This window comes from Trachurus trachurus (assembly GCF_905171665.1).
Source record: "Trachurus trachurus genome assembly, chromosome: 9".
Taxonomy (NCBI): Eukaryota; Metazoa; Chordata; class Actinopteri; order Carangiformes; family Carangidae; genus Trachurus; species Trachurus trachurus.
This window is the reverse complement of record NC_139895.1, coordinates 23,503,975-23,523,021: the sequence shown is the minus strand read 5'-3', so window position 1 is coordinate 23,523,021 and position 19,047 is coordinate 23,503,975. Positions and strand designations below refer to the sequence as shown.

The 19,047-nt window shown below is 44.1% G+C and overlaps 1 protein-coding gene across 1 annotated transcript; it reads left to right on the top strand.

Annotated features, from left to right (window-relative positions):
- The first annotated feature begins 554 nt into the window (after positions 1-554).
- Positions 555-18,912, top strand: LOC310991591 (junction-mediating and -regulatory protein-like). The gene is made up of 11 exons (XM_083979355.1): positions 555-2,403; positions 5,440-5,613; positions 10,027-10,177; positions 10,746-10,915; positions 11,019-11,184; positions 11,280-11,449; positions 12,351-12,413; positions 12,757-12,852; positions 12,952-13,486; positions 14,115-18,667; positions 18,748-18,912. Exons 1-10 carry the CDS (start codon positions 1,552-1,554, stop codon positions 14,420-14,422), a joined length of 2,685 nt encoding a protein of 894 aa, XP_083835481.1. The 5' UTR covers positions 555-1,551; the 3' UTR covers positions 14,423-18,667; positions 18,748-18,912.
- The last annotated feature ends 135 nt before the right edge of the window (positions 18,913-19,047 follow it).

The following is a 19,047-nucleotide window of genomic DNA, read 5'->3' as shown; positions in this document are numbered from 1 at the left end:
TGGCATATGTCATCATCAGGGCTCATCACTGCACCCTTTAAGAGGACTGGCGTTTTTCTGTCTCAAGCCTGTGACCATTAAAGGTGAACACTTTCCATTCCTGTCCTCTGACACACAGTGCAGCCAATTGCGTGTAAACAATGACAAGTCAGCAGCTCTCTCCCACACGTCCACCAGAGGGTTTGATGCTACTCAGTTTAAACGACACATTTAGCTAAGCATTCCTCTAATTTTTTACTTCAAGACAATTTTAATGGCTTTTAAAAGCAACTGTTTTGCCAATATATCTAATTAATAATGACTTTATTTGGCAAATTAGAAAACTGAACTGCAAATGTAAGTGTTGAAACACAAATAATGGCTGTTTGTCTATCCATTCACTAACTCACAATCTGCATTAATTTCGCATCATTGTTTATACAAAGGCTACTGATGCTGCAGCTCTCTGTAATACATCCCACACTGCTCGGGCCAAAACGTCAGCGCGTCCTTACGTGCCCTGCTCAAATTGAGTTTCTAATGTTGCCTTCACTGATTTCAGGAAAAAGCTACTTCGATCAGCTCCCCGCCTTGTCTCCATAGATTGCAACTCGACTGCAGCTTATATTAAGGCATCCTTCGATATTACTGCGCCATGCCACCTATTAAACGACTTATGGTGGTATAAAACATGTGAAAATGGCCGATTATAGTCACACATGACGTGACAAACTAAAACGAGAGTTATCTTCAGACATACGGATGAGAAATGCATGTTTTGATAACTTGTTCTTGAGTTTGGTTCTTTTTCTTTATGTCGTCAATTAGTTCTTGGCGGAAATTCCTATATTTTTTCACAGCCCGTGAAAGCAGCACCATTATTTTGCGTATGAGGTCTTGTCAGGCAAACGGAGAAGAAAACATGGTAACGTTGACGAGTTGGAAGACGATGTTAACCTCCGCGGAGACGCCGACATCGGACACGGCTCGTTATCAGGCTCGTCCGTGCATGGGCTCGGCGTGTCGGACTCGGCTCTGAACGATGTGCGCCGCTGCTTTAGGACCCCGTCGTTACTTTGTGATGAGGAGGAGGAGGAGGGAGGAGGTCTGGAGCCGAGACGTCGAGCACAACGGGGCAACAGCTGAGCGTCGGAGCTGGTAAACAGTAACACACCGTCGCATGTCGTTGTGTGTCGGAGTCGGAGACGAGCTAATGACGAGCAGGGAATAGCACAGGCAGAAGGGCAGCAGGGGCTGGGACAGGCAAGAGAGACATCCGAGGTGGAGGAGGAGGCAGGTGGGCCAGAGATGGGAGATGACACCGCACTGATCCAAATTCATCCGCCCGAGCGAAGGAGGAGGAGAGGAGCTGTCGAGCCAAAACATCCCCGCAGAGGAGACGCTGTCTGCTGCTGAGCGAACTGCGATAATATAAAACTACACGTTGTTTTTCTTTTAGTACCGCAGCTGCATCCGACTGTCAAACAGCTGCGAGCGCGAGGGTTGTTTGTTGTTGTTGTTGTTGTTGTTTTTGTTTTTGTTGTTGTTTCCGTGTCATCACTTTTTGCAGAGATGTCCTTCACAATGGAGGATAATTTGGAGTTGGGGTGGGTGGCCGTGCGTCCCAGTGCGTTTGAGGAGAAGGAGAAGCACAAATTCGTCTTTATCGTCGCCTGGAATGAGGTGGAGGGTAAATTTGCCATAACGTGTCACAACAGGACGGTGCAGAGGAGAAGCTTCGGCAGAGACCCTCTGGCGGAGGGGACTAGCGTTAGTCAGGATGGGGACAAAACAAAATGGCCCGAAAGTCCAGTCAGGGATAAAGTATCTAGAAGCCCCGCCAAAGGAGCCAGGGAGGCGGCGGTGGTGAGAGGCAGCAGCAGCAGCAGCAGCAGCAGCAGCAGTCCTAAAGCCAAGTCCGTGACAACAACCAGACCAAGTCCTGTCAAGATCCAGAGTGTGATCCAATCTGCAGCATCTCCCGTTAGTCCCGAGACCGAGGCGCTGCAAACACCGAGAGAGGACCAGGACAGCCTGGACCTGGAGGAGCTGGACGGTCTGGGCCGGGAGGACTGCAGCTGGGCCGGACTCTTCTCCTTCCAGGACCTGAGGGCAGTCCACCAGCAGCTGTGCTCGGTGGACTCGAACCTGGAGCCGTGCCTGCCGGTGTTTCCGGAGGAGCCGGCCGGGATGTGGACGGTGCTGTTCGGGCCGGCGGAGGTGTCCGAGGCCGAGATGGACGAGCTGTGCTACAGTCTGCAGGTGTACCTGGGCCACGCGCTCGACACGTGTGGATGGAAAATCCTCTCGCAGATCCTGTTCACGGAAAACGACGACCCAGACGAGTACTACGAGAGCCTGAGCGAGCTGAGGCAGTCCGGCTACGAGGAGGCACTCAACCGCTGCACCAAACATCTGCATGAGGTGAGAGTTTCTCTGGTCTTCCCTCATCTGCAGGCAGCATGTAGGCTACATGAAGATGTCGGCTTCCTGTTGACATAGTCTGTGCCATAGGTCTTCTCTAAACGTTACATCCACACACAGTTGCACATCTGGACAACAAGGAGCACCCAAATACAGCCACTGTCTATGGCACAGTTCAGTTGCACATCTGGACAACTCTTGAAGCATCACCCTACTGCAGCTGTCCTTACTTCGCACATGAGCTTAGCTACTGAAGTTGTTAGGATAAAATGGGAGTTAGGAAGTGTGATGCACTTTTAAGATTATATACTATAGATTCAATTGACATATTTGCAAAACAAGTACAACACATTGTAGTAAACAGATGCAAAATAAAACTAATACCTAATTTTCCTAAATTCTCAATCTGAAATTTAAAGGTCCATCCATCCACCCAATCCATGTATGTCAAATTATTACTGAAAAACTGAATGGCTGTCTGGTCTTATGTTCTTTGCGTTGGCTTGGTGAAAGCCATTCAAGGTCAGATCAGCATGCAAACTGTTATAATGTAAGCCAGAACAAAAAGGCCACCACATGTTTACAAAGCAAATTAGGCCTACAACAATCTGACCACTAGCTACAGCATATGAAGGAGAAAAATAAACACATCCAGTGATCACTAGCTAACAGGGGAAGTGTTAGCATTTTTATTCCGCTCCTATGAAAGATAACGTCTGACAATCAGAGCAGGGAGCAGTCCCACTGTTTAACTATTAACAGTGGAGGAATCCCTAAAATTCAGCTGTAGCTGTAAGTAGCTGTCTGCTGCATGGACAGCTGAGACAGTCGGCCTCCCACACACACAAACACAGCTCAAGCGCTTCCTTCCTTTTAGAATTAACCTGTCAGTGTAATCTGCGGAGTCATCATCTGTGAGCACTGCTGCTCACACGTTACCACCAGGACATTTACTAACCATCTACATCTAGATGCAATGGCTTTATTCAGAGTACAGGCATTGTTTTTAGTGGGGCTTTTCTTATGTTTTTGAGCAACAGACATAATTTCAGGTTTTATTGAACCACCTGCTGACATATCCGATGTTATGTTTCACATTTGTCTCTTTGTTGTGCGTATTACACTGTATATCATTATGTCTCTCTGTCGCAGGATTTATGGCAGACTGATATAGTATTTTGGACAAGTCAAGAGAGAGCTTGAGTTTGATAAGTCCAGCTAAATAAGTTATATATTTTCCTCTGAAAACTGCATAAAATGGGTGGACATTAAACTTTTACACATCCTTTCATGGGAGTCTGAAAGCATCAGTCTGGATTTCTGAAAACAAGAATTAGGAATTTAGAAAACTCATCACTGATACGTACTAACATGTCATCATTTTGAATTGTGAAAAAAACGTGTCACTGATTTTTGTGTGTGCTTAATACAACAAATTTGAGGTAGTAAATCAGAGTTCTGCATGAATTCAGTCAAACATTATGAAAGATGTCCTAAAGTTATGATAAAAGCCGAAGACACTGTAGTGAAACCACTCTTTGTAACAAAATCAAACACTTGCCACCACGTTTAAATGATTAGTTCTGCAGCATATCTAGTAAGAAGAACATGATCCGGACACAGTGCACTCTGCAGGCCTGCTCATCTTACACACCACCAGCACAGCAGCTAGTGCTTGATTAACTACTTTAATATAAACAGACACTGTATTGATACTCAGCGAGTCTCACATTGTCTCTAACCTATCAATGGCACGAGAGTAATGAATCCTTGACTCGTGGAGCCAGACGGTGGAAGAAGTCCTCTGAGGGAGCATTAATGGACGGGATTTCCATTATTAGCATCACAGCAGTTCTCCCAGCAGTTATAGTGTCTGGTAGATCAAGAACTGCCTGTGTTTATGGAACAAATAATATCTTTTTGGATACATGTAGTATTGTGGTTTCTGTCAAACTAATAGTGTAAGGACAGTGTAAGGACAGCAGGGTTGCAGTGTACTAAATGGGGGTTTCTGTCTCTGTGTTTACTGTCTTTGCAGAAGTAAGAGAGTCAAGAGACTACATCCATTTACAGTGATGTGTTTACATGATTTTCTGGCCAAGGCGTTTCCTCTCTGCTCTGCTTTTGGCAGTGAAAAGAGGCCGTGAGCAGAATAGAAAGATCACCCACACATGTCATTCCAGTCCCACACCCACTCCCATTTGAAACACACACACACACACATTCACTCACTCACAATAACAAACAACAGAAAAACCAGCCAGAGGAAGTGTTGCCTTTACGGTCCTTCCTGAGCAAGAAAATAAAAGAAAAAACATCAAACACTTGAAACTTGAATGTGTCTGAAGGAGAAGCTACTGATCTTATTCAGCTCTTTATCACAGCCTTCCCTCTCCTGTCTGCAGTCACAATACTACACAATTCGTTTAAACACAGTGGCAGTTTGCTGTATCGTAGGATTTCATACAAACACACTGACACACACACACACACACACACACACACACACACACACACACACACACACACACACACATGCACATCGACCCCTCTGCTCCATTTGAGGGGCTGAGTTAATGGCTATTTCTGTGCTTGCTGGTAGCGTACAGGATTGTTCAGTCTGGCAAAAAAAAAAAAAAAAAAAAAACGTGTGTGTATTGATCATATTCCCAGCAGCAGAACTGACTCTGCTCATTGAATGCACTCAGACACACTCCTATTATTTACTGTTACACAAAGCATCCCTGTGGTCTGGCAGCAAGGTACAGTACAAGTTTCCAAGTAGTCGAGAGTGACACTTGAGGATGTATTGAAGTACGCTCTGTGACTTATATTTACTGGGATTATCTGACATAGCTGTAACACTCTTATACAGACAGTTGGAAACATGCTGCATTACATCTGGAGGCTACAACTGCTTAACGGGGTCTTACAGAAATCTTAAAAGAGGGGAGGGAGGGCTGGGGGTCTGTTTTGATCTGAAAAGTGCACGTTGACTATAATAAAAGTAACTCTTCATGTGCGTATGCCTCGCAGCTGCTGGACAAGCACAGGAGCATGGACAGCATGGTGGAGCTGCTGGAGCTCTATGAGGAAGAGGACCAGGCCTATGGAGGGCTGCTGGACGCCTCCACACAGCTGTACCAGTATCTGCTGCAGCCTTTCAGAGACATGAGGGAGCTAGCGATGCTACGCAGGCAGCAGATCAAGGTAACGATACGACAGCTGTTTATCTGCACTGCACATGCACAAGCAAGTATTAAACAAGTCTGTTCAACAGGAGACCCATTTCTGGAGGATTTCATCTCATAACCACTAGATTCATAAGTCTTGGGAGGAATTTGGTCCAAAATCCTGCAGTGACCCAATATTTACCACAAGCTCATTGACATTTTCCCCAAGTCTACTCAAGTGTTTGATGCTCCACTGCCAAGTACACATCACACGCACAAACACAGATGACCAGTTAAAGGGACAGTTCAACAATTTGGCAAATTGGCCCATTGCCATAATCCCTATAGTCATAGCAGTAGGTTTGTTACCTTTAATTGTCAGTGCAAGCTAATTTTAGAATGGCGGAGCAGAGCCACACGCTGCTCAGAGCTACGCTACGGAGGCTAATGGGATTTCTTAGTTTCCCTCATCAAACTCATCAAATACACAATCCAACAACTCCAAAACGCTCTCGTGGACAAGTTGTGACCTGCACATTCACCACGCTATGAGATAATAACGGAACATGACGAGACAGAGTTGTCCTCGAGGTAAATTCATGCAAAACCGCTGATGCGCGTTCCCATTGGGAACTCAGTCTCTGCATTTGCAGAGTTGTCATTTAGGTGCCATTCATTCTAGCATACATGGGAATATGCGTTTCTGTGGCACCACTCATAAAACACAATGGGTCCACACAGGAAATTCTCATGTCTCTTAAAATAGGTTCTGCTCATTGTGTGCTGTTGTTTTTGTGCATACATTATTGTGTTGTATGCATGTGTTTTCTCTTTTGTTTTGTTTGTTTGTTTTAAACTGGTCCATTATTTAAAATGAATTCTCCTGTTTTCTGATAAGGTGCTGATGCTTGGTAAATCAGTGGGAGGAAGTGAGATGTACAGTATCTAACTGCAAAGAGCAGACGGAGGCTGGTGAATGGATAAATGGCGGAAAAGCTTTGTTCAATCTTTGCAGTGCAGAGCTGATGGCACATTTATATTTAGCTCCCTGACTCACACACAGCACATCAGTAATAAAAGGACTTCTGCATGAGATTACCACCTAACATCCGTCAACAAAGAGCACATATATTGTAGCTTTTTCCAGCCTTGGATGTAAACCCCTTCCTGTTAGTTTTATCCTTTTCCACAGTATCTGAACCACCTCTGGGATGTGGCAGGTGGGGGGTTAAGTGACATGCTGTGCACTGGGATGGAGCCCCATGGATCTCCGATTTCCTGAGGTCTCACAGAGACATGAATAAGTCATGCTGCTGTAGTCCTATAGATTTACTGCAGGTACAGCCTGATGCCGATGCACTGGGATCGGCAGGCATGCAGCAGAGACGGAAAGATGGACAGTGAAATTAAAGAGCTTGCCAGTTTAGGTGTGGCTGAATAAATGTTCTCAACGCTGCTTCCTCTGGGGATGTGAGAACCTCCAGAGTCAGCTAAAGACAGTAATGTAAGCAGGGCGTAATTTGGTTTACAGAGCTGAGAGAGAACTTTTTACAAGAAAAACTCTAATTTTATCCCAGTGCAATTTCACAAAGGTGGTGTTTTTTTATTGACTGCCTATGAATTATGGAAATAAAGACCAATAATGCAGAGCACATCAAGACATTTTTACATAATTTGTAATGAGATATACTGTTATTTGTTTTTTGTTTTGTTTATTTGTTTGTTTATTTCTGAGCTAATTCCTGACACAGCTTAATTAAAAAAGTTAGACAATCAAATTGCACTGGGAACTATAATATCTATTTAGTTTAGATGTATTTATTTATTTGAGATTCATAAAGAAAAAAACAATGATAGTAATAATGATTCTCATAGAAGACAAAAGTAACTGATGTGGTGATATAAATAGCTACTGGTTGGATTTAATGGGATTTATTTGTAAGGCTTTGATAACAGTTACATATTAGTGTCTATTTCTCAGCTCATTTATGAATGGATGTTACACAATGTCCTTTATTTTCAACTTGTCCTGTGGGCTGAGTAGTATTTAGGTAGCATAGTGAGATGTCGCTGTTCAGTTCAGGGACCTGTTTTCTCATGTAAACCAGGAAATAACTAGCTTTGACCCAGTACAAACCTCTGATTACTGTTTTTTTTTGTTAAAGGTCTGAGTCTCAGTCTGTCTGCTGCTAACACCACATCCTCTGGTTTGTAATTTCCTCACCAGGAATGACAGCTGCAAAACCTCTAGGTCCCACCGAGATTTGAACTCGGATCGCTGGATTCAGAGTCCAGAGTGCTAACCATTACACCATGGAACCTCCCTCATGTGTGTAGAGTGAGAGGCAGGGGTGTGCCAAACCTGTTCTTGGTCTATTTAAAGCCTCGGGCTTCTGAAGCTCTTCCATTTCCTTTACTATCACAGCTTCAAATTCAGTAGCACTTGCAACAGTTTATATCAGAGACAGGAGCCGATGTGAGCAAATAAACCTCTTCAGCCACTTAATGGTAAATGATTAAACAGGATCATTGTAGATGCCGTATGTGTTCACATGAGATAAACTATTTTTAGATTGTCCTCCTCAATATGCAGAAGAATAACAAGGTAGAGTTAATCACATGGAGTCACCTTCTTCATGTAATATTTATATAGAATGTGTGTCTATCTTTTACTCACATATTATCTGAGGTTTGTCAACAATTTATCATTTTGTCCAAGAGCAAAACAAAAAGTCATATGACTGGTTGATTTGTGGGTTGCTGACAGGAAACGAACATTGACTCTGGTGAGAGTGTGCGGGGAGTGTCAGTGCACACTGTGTAGAGAAATATGGATTTATTTCATTTTCACACACTAGGTTGTGTGCACTATTATAATGTTTTTAAATTTTACTACCAGTGTCAGAATTGTTATTCTGTAGTGGAAATGCTAGCAGGTTTCTGAAGTTGTACTTATTGTTGAGTTTAGTTTGTTTGGAACTGTAACACCACACATACTAATACATTTATAATTGAGTAGTTTTCTCACATATTTGTATTGTCCTGCCCATATAGCACCATGTGTTATTTGTACAATGTAGTTTTTTTAGGTGTTGTTTTATCACTGTGCAGAGGTGTGATTTTTGAGTTCTGTCTCAGAGTCACATCTACAAACCAAATGAACCGAACAACTTAAGGGAATATGGTATCTGTAATGTGTGAGTCCAGAAAAAGTTAATGCACTCAGAGTTATACAAATCACTGAGTGTAAATCCAACAGTTCTGAAATGAACAATATGTACAGTAAGGAAAGTAAAGAAACCCTGAAAATCAAAGGAATGAGCTTTGGGTCACTGACAGCAGGAAGTTGCAGTGTTAAGCGATACTGGTGCACTGCTGGGTAGAGCAATGTGAGCTGAAGTGCAGCGAGGTTACTCAGGGTCACACGGCTCTGTAAACGCTGCTGCTGTCTTTCCTTCTTGTGTTGCATTAGATCTTTTGTTTTCCTTTTTGGTGCTTTTGGTTCATTTTCTAAAATATTCTTTAATCAGCCTTCTCTGTGTTGAACAAGATTGCCCAAAATTGATCTGTTTGTATGGTAATGGAGACACACTGATGTTATATTCCCATTGTGGTCCTTAGATTGACTTAAATTGATTGTGTAAGCATTTATAAACCCTAAATAATCAGTAAGGATACATCTTATTCTAATCTACAACAGGCACTCGGCTGTGTTACATGTAGACTAGACACTAGACAGTGATTCCACTTGTGAGTTAGTTAAAAATGGATTTGTTGTTCACTCTGTAACACCAACAGTAATATTTGCATAAGATCTGGTTGTGCAGAATGTGAACAGATTGTTTGCACAGGTGTGTGAAAGTGTTTCCATGTTTCCACTGAGACACTGAGCTGCAGACCTTCACACTGCTCTTCAGTGAAGTCCTGCAGTCTTTCTCTGTGACATGTGCAGGCGGAGATAAATTGCTGTGTCATGTTTGTCTACCACCACCTCATTGTTACAGGGAAACATTTCTATTACTGTTTTCTCTCCCTTTTTTCTAAATCTCCTTCACTGTTGCCACTGAGTGGCAGTAATGTGTCACACATTTGGTTCTGCACACTCTGAATCTCAAAAGAGACCAAAGCAGTGTTAACTTTTTAATGTGGACTTTAATGAATGTGCCTGCTGTTAGTAAGACTGCATTGTCTGACTGTAGCCATGCTTTATTTTATTTTATTTTATTTTATTTTATTTTATTTTATTTTATTTTTTTAAACTATTTGAATCCCATTATTTCAATTTCCAATCTGAATGTTGCAACTTAAAACACATGTTGTGGTTTGGTTAATGTTTTATAGAATCTATTACCAATATATTTAGACTTTGATCCCCACAGGATAAATGTTTTGTTTTATCATACCCCCTCACTGAGCCCTGTCATTGGTCTTGTTCATCCTCCCTCCACAGATTTCTATGGAGAACGACTACTTGGGCCCGAGGCGAATCGAAGCCCTAAAAAAGGAAGACTCTGACTGGCAAAAGAAAGCTCAGGAGGCGGTCCTCAACATCCAAGAGTTTACTGTAAAATACTTTCAGATCACTGCCAGGGCCCAGAAAGGTACAACAGGCCATCACTGTCATTGCCAATGTCAAGTCAATAAGGCAGCAAGGGAATGACTTTGAATAATTACACACAGCGCACACACATAGTGGTAGCATTGGTCTGCTATTGACCTGTGTGGTTTCCAACGCCAGCGGTAATGTGATTTGGTATTAATGAGGCGGTGTAGACAGCCCTGCTTTGACAGGGACAGGAGGAAACAAGGACAACCTATTGATCAATCAGCTTTGCCAGCAGATTACTCCACAATGTGCCCCCTGCTTATCACAGTTCTTCTCCACCACTGATTGGTCCATTGTTATCTGACACGTATTAGGTCCAAAATCCCTTAAATGAGTGGCTTCAAGTGGGAGGAATGAAGCTGTAATGTGCAAATGTGGCCAATAGATGTCTCCCTCTACATTAGTGTAATAGACCTGTGCTCCTGTGAGACTTGAGTCATCACATTAAAGAATTAAAGGGTGGTGTGCCCACTCACTGCACCACAGGAGGAAGCAGATTGTGTTTGTGAGTCACTCGCATGTGAGAATATGTCACATTTAACATTGTGCATGTGTGTATGTAGGGGTGTATGAGCGCATGAAGGTGGACCAGCGTAAGTTTGGTAAATCTTCGTGGACAGCAGCGGTGGAGCGCATGGAGAGGCTGCGCTACTCTGTTGCCAAGGAAACCCTACAGCTCCAGAGAGCCAGGGAGATCTGTCTGGAGCAGAGAAAACACACACTTCGGGATGAGGTGCGGCAGTGACACTCGACACAAGCATACAAAACACACAACATGTTCACACACACAGACCCTCTCATGGACGGTCGTCCTGTGTCCTGCTGTCTCTCCTCAGATGCAGAGTCTGTGCAGCAGCGAGGACGCCATGGCCCTGTTGGACCACATGGAGACACAGTACTATGAGCTCCAGCTCCAGCTGTATGACATCCAGGCAGACATCCTCCAGTGTGAAGAGCTGCTCCTCACTGCCCAACTGGACAGCATCCGCAGACAGATGACAGGTACCACCTCGCATAGTCTGAATTTATCGCTCAGTGATTAACGACGGTGTTTGTCAGGCATAAGAAAAGCGTGTTGTCTGTACATGTGCTTTCAGAGCGGCAGGATGAAGTGGTGTACTATGACACCTTTGAGAGCGCAGATGATATTACAGAGGATGATACAGCAGAGAGGGAAGAGCTGCGCAGACTTCAGGTCAGCGCTCGACAGCTGGAGGCGAGGAGGGGGCGCATTACTGCCAAGCGCTCCTATCTGAGGAACAAGAGGGTGTGTATCCTTCACCCACACTCACACTCACCTCACACTTTAGCGTTCCTCAAGTGTGTCTTGGCTTCTACATAATGTCAGTGCATATTATTCAATATGTGCACTTTACTTGATTGAGCTTTATATCCTTGTAACTGCGGCAACCTATTTCATCAAGCAGCAGCTAAAAATATGCAACGTTGATTTAAATGTTCTTGATGGGAAACCGCAACTCCTGTTTGCTGTTGTTTATAGTGCTCAGAAAAGATGTTGTGCAGTGTCATAATAACTGAAAATATTGCAATAAAATGTGAGATGACAAAAACAGACATATAGGTCTCATATAATATCAGCTAGGAAGATGTTAAATATAAAAATCTGCAGCACCCCATCCCACCTGTTATCTTACAGAACCACTAACAAAAGAGTCAGTGTTGCTCACAACCATAAAATAATAATTAATTCCAGACCACGTGCTTCAACTGGTGGCAACAAAGTCTGGTAACTCTGAGTTTGAGTTGACAAAATACGACAAAAACATACAAAAACACAACAAAAATAATGTTAAGATTAGAAGTAGAAACTCAGAGCTACCAGACTTTGAAGCGCATGTTCCAGATTTGATGATCAGGAGACTTCAGTCATGTTTCCCTGATGGATTCGCTGAGGGATGTGGTGGAGAGATGCACACTGAAGATGGTAGAGGCCACTCTGAACAAATTGTTATTAACTGAAATATGATATAATAATAATTTTATTTACATAGCACCTTTCATACATGAAATGCATCTCAAGGTGCTTTAAACAAATCATCAAACAATTAAAAACATATAAGACACTAACCGTGGTGCAGCTGCTGGTTTATTGTGGGCAGTGTGCAGATTGTTGTGGATCATTGTGTTTCCCACCTGACATCCTGCAGGAGATCTGTGTCTCCAACCACACTCAGAAACAGCAGAAACGTCACAACGTCAACATGTTGCAGGTAGGGTTTCTTTATTGTTATTATAATACCATACCATATAATACCACTTAATAATTACACTGTTGCCCATAAAGTTGGAATAATTTTGTTTTCAAACACATTCCTCTTTTTATTGCTATTATAAGGGTTAATCGTGGTTTTACTTTTCACAGTGATATATATGTCTGTAAGAGATTGATGAAAAAAGTTTTGAGAGGATATAAACTTTATCTATCAAGAATAAATCACATTGTCATCATTTTATGAGAAGAGGTAAAAACAATATTTTATTCCAACTTTATGGGTATTACAGTGTATTTACGATTAGAAACTATCTCCTTCTCTAAACTGCAACATTTTCCAGCTGAAAAATGAAGAAGAGGAAGATGAAGAGAGGAAGAACAGCAGAGTAAGTCAGGAGAGGCAGAAAACTCTGGACAGACTACGCACCTTCAAACAGGTAAATCTCCTCTTCTGATCTGCAAGCATCACAGAATCGTTCCTCGGTGATCAACTCCTGTTCATGTCTGTGTGGCTGTGTGTGTGTGTGTGTCTCCAGCGGTACCCAGGTCAGGTGATCCTCAAGTCCACTCGGCTGCGCTCCCACGTCCGGAGGAGAGAGCGAGGAAGGAGCATGGAGATGAGCAGTGTGAGTGAGAGGGAGGAGGGCGTCCAGACGCAGGACCGCCAGCCGCTGTGTCTCAGCACCAGCGTCCAGACGGACCCCAGCCCCAGCTCCACGCTCACCACCCAGCCCGTCACGGCTCTCACCGCGTCCCTCCCCCCGCTGCCCGTGCCCAGTCCCGCCGACTCCTCCTGCTCCCCCTGCTCCCTGTCCTCGCTCCTTGCGTCCCCTATCTCACCTCCTCCTCCACCCCCGCCTCCGCCTCCGCCGCCACCGAGGGAGGAGCCGTCGCCCTCCGGCAGCCCGGGCCGGCGCGGGCAGAGGGGTGAAGGGAAGGGCGCGGCGGCGGAGGAGCTCTCCCTCTCCCCGCTCGGCCCGTTCATCCCTCGCTTCTTTGACAGCAGCCAACTGCTGAGCGCCCGCAAAAAGCTGAAGAAGACGCCGGCGTTCGACACCCACAGCAGAAGAGGTAATAACTTCACCTCCCTATAGATAGTTTGTGTAGTTAATGGTCATTTCCTCTGTGTCATAGTGACTTTCTGTTAGATTACTGCTGGGATCAGTTATCTGCCATATTTTCTCTCTGAGGAACATGCCAAGGCCATGGTCCCTCTTTGGCGTCCTCAATCTCACTCTCTGGCTGGTTACAGAGACACAGCTGTAGAGTTAGATGATAATGCTCTTCGTCGCTGGATGACACTTTGTGGGAGGGGGGGACTATTGTTTCTCTCTCATTTCCTAGCTGGTGTGAATCCGTATCTTCATGTTTATGCACAACACATCTCCCCTTTGCTGTCTCGTTCCATTTCTAGTATTAGAATCTGATCTGTTTGACCCTTAGAATTGAGGTGGCCTCACGCACTCATGTTGTGTTGATGAAACTTCTGTTCTCCTCGGCCGAGCCTAAATAAACTCCTTTAGCATAAGACATACAGGACTCTGGTACTTCTTCTTCTTCATCGGCATCACCACAAATTCCTCCCTAACAGGACCATGTAGCACCACTGAAGCGTCTCAGGGCTTTGTTAGATTATCTAGTTACAGTGTCCAATCACAGTCTGTCTCCCTCTCCTCTCCTCTCCTCTCCCCGCATACAGTTAGCTCGCCCATGGACGAGGTGCTGGCCTCCCTGAAGAGAGGCAGCTTCCACCTGAAGAAGGTCGACCAGCGCTCCCTGCCTTCCAGCAAGGGCGACGACGATCCCAACAGCATCCTGGCTCAGATTCGCAAGGGGGTCAAACTTCGGCAGGTGCCCCGTACGGAGAGGAGAGACCAGGGAGAGCTCCCGCCCTCCACCGACCCGCTGACCAGGAGCATTCACGAGGCGCTGCGCCGCATCAAGGAGGCCTCGCCGGACTCTGACTCGGATGACGACGGTCTGGCCAACCATGACTGGGAAAGCTAGGGGCTCAAGGCTCAGGCGCAACAACGTCACACACACGCGCGAACAAATGCCTGCACCCTCTGCACTCACTCTACTGTACTGCAATGTAGAGAGCTGCGCTGTACTGTAAACACACACACACACACACACACACACACAAACTCATGAAGCTACTCACTTACTCACACTGAAGTACACACAGCCCCGGTCACACATGGACCGAGTGACTACGCCAGGACCAACTCACCAAATGCTCCAAAGGTCTATGGTCAACCTGTTCATTTGTTTTTCACACTACATTCACCACAGTGGAGGATTTGATTTGTGTGTTTGTTTGTTTTTTACTGTGTGTCACTGTGGTTTTGTTCCTGTAATCAGACAGTTAACAATGCCACGTTTGTTGTTTATTTTTATCAGTTGTACTGTTGAAAAGCTCTGCACTGGCCCTCTGTGGCCACACTGATATTCAGAAACGGCACAACACACAGTTTACACCAACACACCGCACTGACAGCTATTTGTGAAACGGAAAACCTCATACGGAGAAAGTCGTGCTGAGATGCGTTGTGATCTTTCCCACCTGCCACAAAGCATCGGAAAAGAGAAAATGCAAGAGCAACAAATGTCGCATACTGTGCAGTATGTGGGTACAGTTGCTAATTTGCGGTCACAAGAGAGACTGAGAGACAAATAACTGGGATCACTGAATTTATCATCCAGATTGCGAACCGTTACAACACATCAAATGTCACCTCTCTTCTATTTTTGCTCAACCGGCGCGTTGTGACGGGGCCGCACAGCTCGTTGCCTCCTGTCACGAGTGGGTGTGGTGGTGTCAGACTGTACAAAGACCACTGCGTGTCTAATCTGACACTGCGCGAGCACTTTTTAATCCTTTAGTCTGTCACAACAGATCCGTACCCCCTCCCCCCACTTTTGTCCTCTCCTGGCCTTCACCACCCCACAGCTCTCTCTGGGTGAGGGAATATGTATCGACCCATCTGTTCGACCGCAGCATATGGCCGGGCTGGTGGGAGATAGTCAAGAGTCACGATGGGTTTATCATTTGGTGCCACATCCAAGAACGGATGTCGGATGTGAAGCAGCGGTCACCTAGAGCAGGAAAGGGTCAGAGGAAGGTTCACCTGGAGGGACAGAGTCTCTTTGTAAAGTAAGGGCAGTCTTGACTGGTGATTCCCGAACTTTGTACGCGGGATAGTCACAGCTGAGCTGCGAAAGCGGTCGCGCTTGTTTGAATGATGGATGGCACGTGGGAGGTTAGGTTCTCCGAGCGCTGTGGGGGGGCCGCCGTGGGCTGTGGAGCGGGCGGTCGTGATTGATGATGCGGTTTCTCCTGCCATCTTATTCACTTTCTCTCCTCTCCTCTGTTGCACCTTTCCTCATTTCTTTCTCTGCAGCCAGTGGGCAGGAGCACACAGTAGGAGGCCTGTTACTCACAGAGCTTGGAAGTGTTTTCAAACGTGGTTGTGCACACACGGACTCACGCACTGAACTCACAGCCAACATGTGCAGAAACATTTTAGCAGCAGAGCCAGTGAGTCCACAGCCTCTGCTCATACGTCTTATTAACCTTTTTTTTTTTTTAAATAGAAATTGTTTCAGCACTTTCAAGATACATAATACATATTCTGAATCACTTTATCTGTACAGTAACATTTTTTTGTTATTTTTTTTTTTTTTTTATATCAGTGGTGAAACATTATATCTGTTGTAGTTGAGTAGGTTTAAAAGCACTGAAGATGTGGAATAGGACCTATAAAGATATGATGGAGAGACGAAAGAAGTGTGACGCTTAGTAGCACACACGTTCAATATGTCGGCATGAGTTGAAAAGGTGTGGACCGATTAACTGAGCTCTGCGTTTATCAAAGACTTGTGCTTTTTCCATTTGCGTTGCTCATAGATTAATCATGAGGCAGTGTAGAACAGAACAGGCATGGAGGTACAGTATACGTCACTTTATACAGCTTGAAAACGGCTCAGTGCTGAGGAGGGGTTATTATTTTTTTCCTGGCAGAGCAAATCTGAGGCACTTTTACATGTCTTCTCCACTGTCATCACAGCGTTCATTCATGGTGCCCTCATCATGTAGCATGTGACAGATATCTAACCCTGACCTGACTCTTAACTCAGACCTAACCCACCACTCCACGACTGAATTTATGTCACTGGAGCCGATTGTGGCAAAGTTTCCCAAAAGATGCAAAAAAAAAAAAATCTGTTGCTCAAATCACCATCAATGTGCTCAAACCTTTTGGGGAAACTGAGCTCAGGAGGTGACAGCTTTGCCATGAGCCGACGACCACCTGACTGAACCTAGACTCACGCTGGCATGTGTGTGACAACGACCTTTTAACTTTAAATAACCTTAACACAGCTTGTTTGTCAGTTCCAAATTGTTTTGTGATGTGTTTGCTTCTCCTAGACCTGTTATCCACATAGGCTGACTATATGACCCTCTGTCACTTCAGAAGTGCAATATCAGTATAAAGAAATTCAAGAAAAGGGATGAAACGACTTCATGGCTGATAATGAGTTTGATCAATTGCCTAAAACAGCGGACTGAAACAACAGCAGTTGTTTTTACACAGAAGTGTATTGACACACTGTTCCAACAATACCCCTTTGCCTTCCGTCCTACCATTTCATTTATTCAATTCTTTTTTACAACCTTGCCCCTGCATTTGAATAAAACCTTGTGAAGCAAATTCTGAGATTGTCTGTTTCATTGTTGAATAATTTAGTCAGTAATGTGTTTTAATAAAATAAAAAAGGAAAGAAATGAAATAAAGAAACAGAACAAAAGCACTTTGTACACATTGAATTCTGCGGTCACTGTATTTGAATATAAAACATAGCATTTCTTAGTTCACAGAGGTGTGTTCTCAGCCTTTCGGGGCTGTCTTTGTTTGAATTCAACAAAGGATTTTGCTGGGCTGAAGCACCAACAGGTGTGTCTCCTGATCAATTTTTTCACCAGCATTTGGTAAATGCTTTCACCTGCAAACACACAAGTCTCACCAATCTACGAACATCTTTAGCCTGAGGTACCTCTTTAATATCATGAGTTCAAAATTACTTTAAATAGTCAAAAATATTGCCAGTCTTCTCATACCTCTAAATACAATAATAATACCTACATTTAAATACCATAAGTTACAAAACAGGAGAATGAAAAGCTTCTTATCCACTACTGTACAAAGGCATTCATTAACAATAGCATCAATATTAAGGTATTCCATCTCTGTCATTTGACTGTCAAAGTTGAACCAGAAAGAAAAAAAAGGGTAACAGTTCCCTTTACATGGGTCTTATTCCAGTGTATTAACCTGTGCAACTAACTATGAAGTTGTAAGTAAAGAATGATGCAGTGCTAGGATGTAATGCAAATCTCTTGAAGTGTAATGTTTAGTTACAACAGTGTAATAACACAGTGCAAACAGGGTGCTCAATTGAAAGGTAGGCGAAGCAGCATTTCATGTGAGCATATAGTGTTTCAGAAATGGAGCAGTTTAAAAGGAAACAGAGATTTTTAATTGCAGTTTGGGGTTTTACCATCATAGGAGGAGCTGCTTCATAAGTGAATATTTTGGTACAGTTTGTGTTTACATTGTGTTGTTACGCATTTTAAATACATATTGAAGAGGTTTCCATTGTTTACCTACAGATTAAATACTCTATGAGAACTATGCAGTACTTTTTTTCCTCTGGTTAATACACAACAATAAGCCACTGCAGGGTGTTACTGCATTCGAGTTATCCATCCATTCATTTACAATGTCATCATGAGTAGAAAGTTGTCCTATACACTTCTATAATTATATCATCAGTATTATATCCTGTGTAGAAAAAAAAAAAGAATATAAACCGAGTAGAGTTCTGCAGTCACCCGTGAGGAGTGAAAGTCGGTGGCCTGTTTCACTGAGGGTGGAGATTGACGAGCATGTAGATGACACTCTGTAAGCCCTTCACGATGCACTACTTCGACTAGACAGGGCTGCCACACAGGTTCGCGGTCAACAGTAGTTCACTTTCTGTCGGACATGGGGGATCAGCTGAGTTGTGTTTGACCTATCTGCATGAGTCCACTGAGTAGAGTACCTGATAGAGTTAGATAGAGGTGTCGTATAGAGCCTGTCTGGTATTGCTCAGTGTGTGTGTGTGTGGGTGTGCGTATCTATGCGTGAGTGTGTGTGTGTGTGTGTGTGTGTGTGTGTGTGTGTGTGTGTGTGTGTGTGTGTGTGTGTGTGTGTGTGTGTGTGTGTGTGTGTGTGTGTGTGTGTGTGTGTATGAGTGTGTGTGTGAATGTGTGTATGAGTGTGTAGGCTTTGATATCCAAAACCAGGGTCTTTCTCTCACTGCACAAAACACACACACACCCACACACACACATGTATACACACGTATTATATACAAACACGTGTTCGTGTCTGTGTGCTTCAAAGGCACACGTTATGTCAAAGGTCGGGCCTTGTTCAGAGACACACACCACACTGAGTTTGGCAGGAAGACAGGTCATTTGTGTGAGACGGTGGAAGCAGTTTGGATACACGAATTCTAATGTCAAATCTAACGTGGGCATGCGCCCTTTAAAATTTCTGTGTGGCATATGGCCGATGCCTTTG

What these genes read in the sequence shown, in the direction of transcription:
- LOC310991591 (XM_083979355.1), top strand. Translation starts at nt 1,552, where the DNA reads ATGTCCTTCACAATGGAGGATAATTTGGAGTTGGGGTGGGTGGCCGTG. An exon ending in AACACACACTTCGGGATGAG is followed by an intron (nt 10,916 to 11,018) that starts GTGCGGCAGTGA and finishes GTCTCTCCTCAG; the next exon opens with ATGCAGAGTCTGTGCAGCAG. An exon ending in CGACACCCACAGCAGAAGAG is followed by an intron (nt 13,487 to 14,114) that starts GTAATAACTTCA and finishes CCCCGCATACAG; the next exon opens with TTAGCTCGCCCATGGACGAG.